General features: G+C 35.4%; 1 protein-coding gene across 4 annotated transcripts; it reads left to right on the forward strand.

Annotated features, from left to right (window-relative positions):
* The first annotated feature begins 944 nt into the window (after positions 1-944).
* Positions 945-7,254, forward strand: LOC113767433. 4 transcript variants are annotated; one of them, XM_027311533.1, is made up of 9 exons: positions 945-1,437; positions 2,182-2,478; positions 2,586-2,670; positions 3,737-3,778; positions 4,431-4,599; positions 5,113-5,165; positions 5,285-5,503; positions 6,177-6,223; positions 6,549-7,254. In XM_027311533.1, exons 2-9 carry the CDS (start codon positions 2,213-2,215, stop codon positions 6,601-6,603), a joined length of 936 nt encoding a protein of 311 aa, XP_027167334.1. In that variant the 5' UTR covers positions 945-1,437; positions 2,182-2,212; the 3' UTR covers positions 6,604-7,254. The 4 variants fall into 4 exon arrangements, with proteins under 4 accessions (XP_027167334.1, XP_027167336.1, XP_027167335.1 ...); XM_027311535.1 differs by lacking the exon at positions 3,737-3,778; XM_027311534.1 differs by lacking the exon at positions 945-1,437 and having other exon boundaries at positions 2,164-2,478.
* The last annotated feature ends 688 nt before the right edge of the window (positions 7,255-7,942 follow it).

Here is a 7,942-nt window from a genome sequence, read left to right on the forward strand (position 1 = left end):
TATGCTAATGATAGGCAGAATTTTTGGCCTCACAAATCTTGTCAAAAACCCAAGAGAGACACATCTTTTAGTTGTCAAGAAAATTCTTCAATACTTGTTGGGAACCATTGCAGATGGGTTATTCTACAAGAATAGTGAAAAATCAGATTTATTTGGTTTTACTGATAGCAACTATGCAGGCGATCTTCATGATAGAAAGATCACGTTTGACTATATATTCATGATGGGTTCAACAGTTATTTCATGGTGTTTAAAAAAGCAACCAATTGTTACTTTATCAACAACTGAAACAAAGTTCATAGCTGCAACGGCTTGTGCCTGTTAAGCAATTTGATTAAGAAATATTTTTGAAGAGTTGCATTTTCAGTAAGAAGGAGCCATTACAATATACTGTCATAATAGTTCTGCTATCAAACTCTCTAAAAATTTTGTTTAATATGGAAGAACCCAGCACATAAATATGAGATCTCACTTTTTAAGGGAACTTATAAGGAATGGAATAATTGATTTTTTCTACTGCAAAAGTGAAGATTAATGACCAAACCATTGAAGTTATCCACGTTTCAGAAAACTAAGGAAATTGTTTGAGTTTATGTAGTTGATAAATCCTATTAAACTGAATATTTGGAAAACTTTCAGTTTAAGGGAGAGATTGTTAGAAATATTTACTTGTTTTTAATTAACCATGTTTGTTTGTTTTGTTCTACCTAGTAAAGTTAATGAAGTAGCTAATGGAGTTAGTAGATTAGCTAGTGCAGTTAGTGGAGCTAGTGGAGTTAGTCGAATAATTAGTGGAGTTGTTTTGAATTCTATAAATAGATCAATTTAATGTTATGATTTTAGTATCAAATTTATAAAGAAATAAAGTCAGTCCTTTGTTTCTCTTATTATTTTTTCAGTAGTTGTATCAGATAATCCCCAAAAATACCCAGATTCTCAACATCCCTCTGGCCTGCTTCGTCCATCTGCTTTTAATACAGCCCCACATTCTTTCTTGATGCATTTAACAAGAATTTATAAGCGTATATTTAGTTGGTGACAGAAATCACTGTCGCGATTATGATTAATTTCTGTACTGAAAGTGATTTGGTTGTGCGTGGGGAAGCTGCCTCGAATTTAGGCATTCTTGACTCTTAAAAAAAGAAAAAAATTGTGCCTTGATAGGAATTCTACTGTGAAATTTGCATGAATGCATGATGGCTTACTGAGTTCTGATCGAGGAGGCCGTCGGTCAATGGTGCACTTACAGAAGCTGAGAGACGAGTTGCAGAGGGTGGAGCTATGAGGGGAGAGTGGTATTTAGTTGTAGATTAAAACATTGGAGGGTGTTCAAAAACAGAGAAAGAAAAGGGTCGAGGAGGAGGCTCCGTCGTCGCCGGAACTTTCCACCGCCGCCACCACCATCACCAACAGCTAGTTCTTCACCTGAATTGCCCTGTAATTTATTTCTTGATATTCTCAGTTTTAATTTCGCAACAAAATTATCTGCATTTGGCAAGGCTATTTAAATGTTTTATTGGAGTCCTAGTTTAATGCCTAATTCCAGTTTTGATTTTCCGATGAACATGCCGTTTTATGCTTGAATATGTTTAGATTTGATTAAATGGGCTGTGATTGGAGCAACTATGCTGAACTTGACTACCGATGAGTGGCGAAGTCTCCTCTTTATTATCGTCCTCCAAGTGTTCGATAAAGTGTTTATCTAAAGAATGATGATTGGAGAAAAGGAAACTTAATTTTGTATGAATGTCTTTTTTCCTTTTATACAATTCACCGGAAAATCTAATTCACCCCAAGTGCCATTTGCACCAGTCATGTGAGAACTGGAGAACAGTTAGCTGATATCTTCACTAAGCCTCTAAATGGTCCGAGAATTGATTACATTTGTGGCAAGATGGGCATGATTAACATCTATGCTCCATCTTGAGGGGGAGTGTTGAAGATATGTAATCTGATATTATGGAAAGATTTGATATTGTAAATATTAGGAAAGATTAGATTTGATTGATTATAGTATCATATAATTATAGTATCATGTGATTATAGTATCATATATTAATTAGGTAATAGTATGATTATAGTATCATATGATTATAGTATCCACTTGTGTATATATATTTGTATATTGTGTAGTCCAAGAATGAGATGAAGAAGAGTATTTTTCTCTCCCTTTTTTCTTAGTTTACAGAGCCAAAATACTATTTGTACGCCAATGGAATCCCAGACCCCTCCTCTTTCTTCTGCTTCAAATGAACAAACCACAAAAGAAGAACTCAGCATTCAATTTCAAACCCCAAAATCTTCTTCTTCGTCTCCTTTTTCTGCAGTAGTAAATATTAGGCTATGGAGGCCAGCAGCGCAGCGAAACCTTAGAAACCAATGGTCGAAGTTGGCTTCTTTATGGCAAGATTGGCAGTCTTGCTCGTCCGCTACTCGCTCTCAAGCCACTACTCTTGTCAACTCCTATCTCTCCCAGAAGTACGGTAAAAAGCCAGCATTTATTAATGTTCTTAACAATATACAGAAAATCTTTTATTAAACCTAGTGTTTTATCTAAAATGGGGATTGTTTTTTTGGTTTTACAGGTATATGGATGCGATGGATTTGGGAATTTTGAGTGGCATGCTAAGTATTCGGAAAAAAGCCTCTTCGAAGTTGTTTAAGCAACAAGTTAGTGTGTTTGCTAAAAACTTGGTTTCTTTTCTTTTAAACAGCTTTTATTGAAAATAGTGATTGAGATAGAGCCTTTGGGTGCTTTTGTGAAGAACTAACTTACGAGAAATTAGGTTTGGTTTTCGCAAATTTGTGCTTGTTTAGATGAAATGGTCTAGGCAATGGTTATAGTAGTATCTGTAGAGTGCTGTTATAGGAAATTATGTGTGATCTGGTGTACAGTTATCAATTAAGGCTATGTTTGGTTTGTTTATGGGAATTGGATTTGCATTGAATTTGATGTACTGTTAGTAATGTGACTTGAGTAATTCAGTCTAATTTCAATTCTCATGTGGAACCAAAACGCACAGAAGGCTTCATTCAAAATTTGACATTTTATGCTTTGTATATGGGTTTGAAGGAACAGAGTTGATGGTAAGAAATTTTTGCACTTACCAGGATTGCTTTGTTAATTTATCACTCTCTCTAAACTTGTATGTGGTGACCTCAACTGTAGCTATGTGTGATGTTGTTGATAAATGTGTAAATATCAAGCACTATTGGATCAAGCGTTTTGTGAGCTTGAGTATATTTGCATTTCCACATATTCATTGATTGTTCATTAGGTTCTTTTCATGCCAGGCTTTGATAGGATTTGGCAGGTCAATGCCAGAAAAACATACAATTCCTTAAAACTGTTGTGTTTGGCTGTTGGGTTTGTTATGGTACATCAGTATCATACCTTGCAAAGAATTATTGGAGGAAATAGAGAAGAGAACCTACTTTTCTATTTTTTTTGAATTGATATTTGGTTTATTCACAAAATTTACATGGTTATTTGTTCTTATACTTTTCTTTTCCGGTTTTCATGTTGAAAGGTACATAAATGTGAATAGCTTTTGGTATCCATGAGAACTTGTCCTTCAGTCTCCAATATTGGAAGCTAATCTAATGTGAAATGGGCTTAGTAAAAATATACTATCTTCCATATTAATGCGAATATAAATCTTTGTAATACTAGAATGCTTAGTAAATGCTTATCAGTTTCTTTTTCCCTGCCTGCTGCCCTGCCCTTTCTTTGTAGGAGATTCAGCATAATAAACTCTTGGCATCATACAAAGATATGGTACGCATACTTAATACTGATTGGTTTTATGCAAAATGTTTTTTTTTCTTTTATTGACTTCATCTGCTTTTATAGTTTCTGCTTAGTCAATTAGCAAAATGCACTGCCCTATGTCTGCAAATGAACTCCTTTAGTACTATGGGCCTTGCACAACTTCAGCAATTATAATTATGTGGGAGGATTTGCATGATTTGCTTTCTTGGGAACAAGATAGATTGCATACAGCTTTCCAGAATTTCAAGTGACTTACTGTGACTTCTCCATGTTTCAAGATCAACACCCCACTTATGAAGATTAATCTACTTTATCAGTCTTGAAATTTTCAGTTTATTAGGTCTCAGGGATAGAAGATTTTCTATTTTAAAATGTTTTTGACTTGTCTTCTTCATCTTATTCTCGTCTTTGTGCAATTACTAACCTATCTTCATTTTTGTACATTGTAATGTTTATTAATCACTGCCAGATGTTTGAAAAGCATTAAATAAATGAATGCACAGTTTTGCAGTAATACTGATCTCTTTAATGTGTGGATGCTTGAGAACAAGGGCAACAACTCTCTTTTACTTCTCTCTCTGTACCAACTTTATTATGTGCTTTTTTGGGTGCTTTAGTGGTTTATGTGGAAGTAAATTGGCAAGCTCTATCATAACAGGTAGGCGTTGTAACTCAGATGGTGAACACATCTAGATCTATGAGGTGCTATCTGAAAGGAACAACCAATAGCCCCTTGGCTCAGTTTTCTCTCTCTTCTGAAAATGAGAATGATACTGGTGATGGTGGGGGAGCCCCAGTCTTCACATTTTGGCCAATCTCTCTTTTTGGTATGTCTACTGCATATGCCAATGAAGAATTGCTTCTTTCTAGTATATTGATTCTTGATTGTCCATCAGAGCAATAGATCTATTCTTCTCTTCATTGTGGTGCAAAAAAATCTATGAAATACAGCATTTGAGAAAAATTATTGAAACTTATCTGGTTATTTATATGTACGATGAACAACAACTGCTAACATGATTGCAAGTGTTCCTGGGCTAAAGGCATGGGACATATAAATTTTCTTTTGTGGATGTCAAATTTTTTTTCTTTTCTTTTTTTCAACAAGTTTCTTTCTGATGTTGTCAAAACAGTTAAAATGTAGATTTGTGAGTTGTATAACATATGTTTCTGATTTTTAGTCTTGTCTCTTTTTTACCTGCTTTTGCAAAGATGTGAAGGTGTGATGCTGTTCAGAGCTTGCCTATTTGTCATTCTTGCAAAATTTTTACCAACTTATCATGGTCTCACTCTATTAATTGATGTCTTTATGATAATTAGCTTTTATTTTTCTTCTTCAGAAAAAGTAGCACAGGACCTTGTTCAGATATTTGTAACAGAGCTAAACTTGAAGGTGAAGTATGGAGGTGGCTGGCTTTCAACAAGCTTTTCTTGGTTTGTAATTCATGCTTCTAATTTTTGTTACTGATCTTATGCTTATTCTTCTTGAATTATATGTATATATATACACAGAGGTTGCTTGTCATGGAGCTGCTTTCCTTGGGTGATGAAAGAATTCCAGATCTCAGTAGCTTGTGTTGGTCAGATGAACTTTATCCAGGAGAATTTGATGATCTGCATACATGTTCCTTGTATTCACATGGAGCTAGCAAGCCAGTTCTTCCAAGCCTTGGGAAAGGCGAAGTTGAATCTTTTCAACCTAGGCATCAACAAGACCAGAATGTTTTACAGGTATATGAATAGTATTTACTTTTCTAATGTCAAAGTGTCTATACACATCTCAAAACAATGTATTTGTAGTGGTTTGCCTATGTGCAATATGCACTCAATTTGTTTGCATTACACTGGGATCACTTGTTTCAAAGCAGATTGGTTACGATTACCTTAGCAAGAGAGTAATTTGATATCTCAACGACTGCTTATAATGATGTGTTCTGCCAAATATATGGTCATTTGACATTTTTCTTTGAAGCTGCCTAGAGATATGATGTTACAATGTTTGATTTCTTGTCATCTGGCTCCCCAAATCCATGGTGTTGAGATTATAGCAGAAATGGATGCATATTATTAAAACTTAACTGATTACCGAGTGGAAATCCTGAAATTGTAATGCTTTTAAAGATGGAATTAAAGACCTTCAAACTTGAGTTACTAAAAATTAGGAAATCAGGCTCTTTGCAAATGTGACTTTTCTGATCAGGATAATCTTGAAGGAATGTACATTGAGGCAGAATCTTTGTTAAGCTGACTAATCAAATAAGATAGATGAAGGAATGAAGTTTACTTATTGCACTACTTATCAGTTATGAAAAAGAAAAAATTGAACATTATGATTTACTTGTCCGTCGAATTCATTTTCACTTATCTCTCTCTCACACATGTAAATTGATCACCTTTCTTGCAGATTTATTTAACTACTTTGATTGCTGAGGTCAACGTAGAGAGAAGCAGGTAGATAATCTGAGGTCGTGAGTCTATTTTCTTAAAGTTAATAGCAGCTAGAATATATCCTACTCTTGAGAATCAAGAGTCACAGATTAATAAAAGGCTTGTGGGAGTCCATTCAAAAAATTGCAGAAATTATTATGCCCAATGAATGTCTTCAAAACTCACCTTAATGGGGACGGTAAGGTGGGGGCCATTGCTTGATTAGAATGTTAAGCCATCAAAACTGAGATAATGCCAAAAGTTCCCATAACTGAGATATAAGAACTCATAGAACAATTTGACATTATGGCATTGCTTTAGTGCACTAATTTCATTCATTTGTATACAGGGTGGATGAAATATTTGCTAGCACAGGAGCTGAAATGCACGTGACTCTTTCTTGAAGTTGTGATGCTGGAGTTAATGCAAAAGGGAGGGCATGCTTCTAAATGTCCAGAGCAATACTACCAGGTTCCTTCATGACAGCAAGTCTACCTTCGATACTTGGAAAGCCTTGGGAAGATCGAAAATGTAGATTTCTCAGTACTCAATTGATAGCAAGATTGACATGCTCTGATTTCAAGCTCAGTAGACATCTCCAAGACATTGTGACCAAATGAGAACAAATGATGAAGATATAGAAATCTGAGCGTTTTTTCACTTGCACTTGGCATGACTAGAGATTGGGCTGTCTTTTGAAATCAAAATTTTGCGTTGGGCTCAACATGGTTAAGGTGTCTGAATAGCCATTCTTTCATTTCAACAAAGGGATTTGATGCCTTCTGCCTGCAATATCTCAGTTGTTTTGACTTCTTTTTGCTTCTCACGCAAAAAGATTGAGGTTTGTTCCTTAAAGAAAAGGAGGTAGATTAGCTCCTTATTACTTGAGCCCTTTCTTCCCAGTTGTAATGAGTAGTCTATTTATCGGGGGTATCAACCTCCTGGTATGCTCAAGTATGGTAAGAAAACTGGTAGTGAATTCCCAGATGTTTGTGTTGATCTGAAGTCTGACAGGAATGGCAATTAATTTAGAGATGCAGGATCATGCTTGTTGCTTTGATTTGTGTCCATATTGGCGAATATTTAGAGCTGACTGTAAGGACAATCAAAAAACGGTTTGCTTAGCGGATGAAATCCCAAGTTACAGCAGGGTTTTACTAAGACGAGATAATAAGGAAAAGATTGGCAACCAATATATGTATTGATAGAGGATATTTTATTGCCTAAACAAAACAAGTTTCAACAGTTATAGGGTTGCTACTTAAAAACTCCGGAGGCAAAGTGAAGTCAATTGTGCCTAACTGCTTCTGTACATCAAGCATGCAAACCTCCAGAGTTGGAGGAGTAATATAATAAGCTATAATTTTCTTCTAAAACTTGTCATAGGCAGCTCTCTCTCTGTCGGTTTTTACAGCCGTCGTTATTTTACAATATCCACCAATCAAATTCAGTTAGCAGTTCTTTCTGTTGGTCTCTACATACATGAAAAATATCACGAGGAATGTAGTCAATAAATGGAAAAGAAATGCAACCCAATCAAAAAAAAAGGCCCGTAATTTGGAGGTATTCCAAGTGTTTATTAGCCCTGCATCATGATCTTCTTGACTTGTCTAATATTTTCTCTAGTTAAGGTGGCGTTTGGTTCGCACATCGGAATCGGATTCGAATTCGGAATCGGATATCCTGGGTTTGGAATGAGGTCATTCATTCCAATACATTTATTTGGTTCAAGTACCTGGAATG

This window comes from Coffea eugenioides, chromosome 4, assembly GCF_003713205.1.
Source record: "Coffea eugenioides isolate CCC68of chromosome 4, Ceug_1.0, whole genome shotgun sequence".
NCBI classification, from domain to species: Eukaryota; Viridiplantae; Streptophyta; class Magnoliopsida; order Gentianales; family Rubiaceae; genus Coffea; species Coffea eugenioides.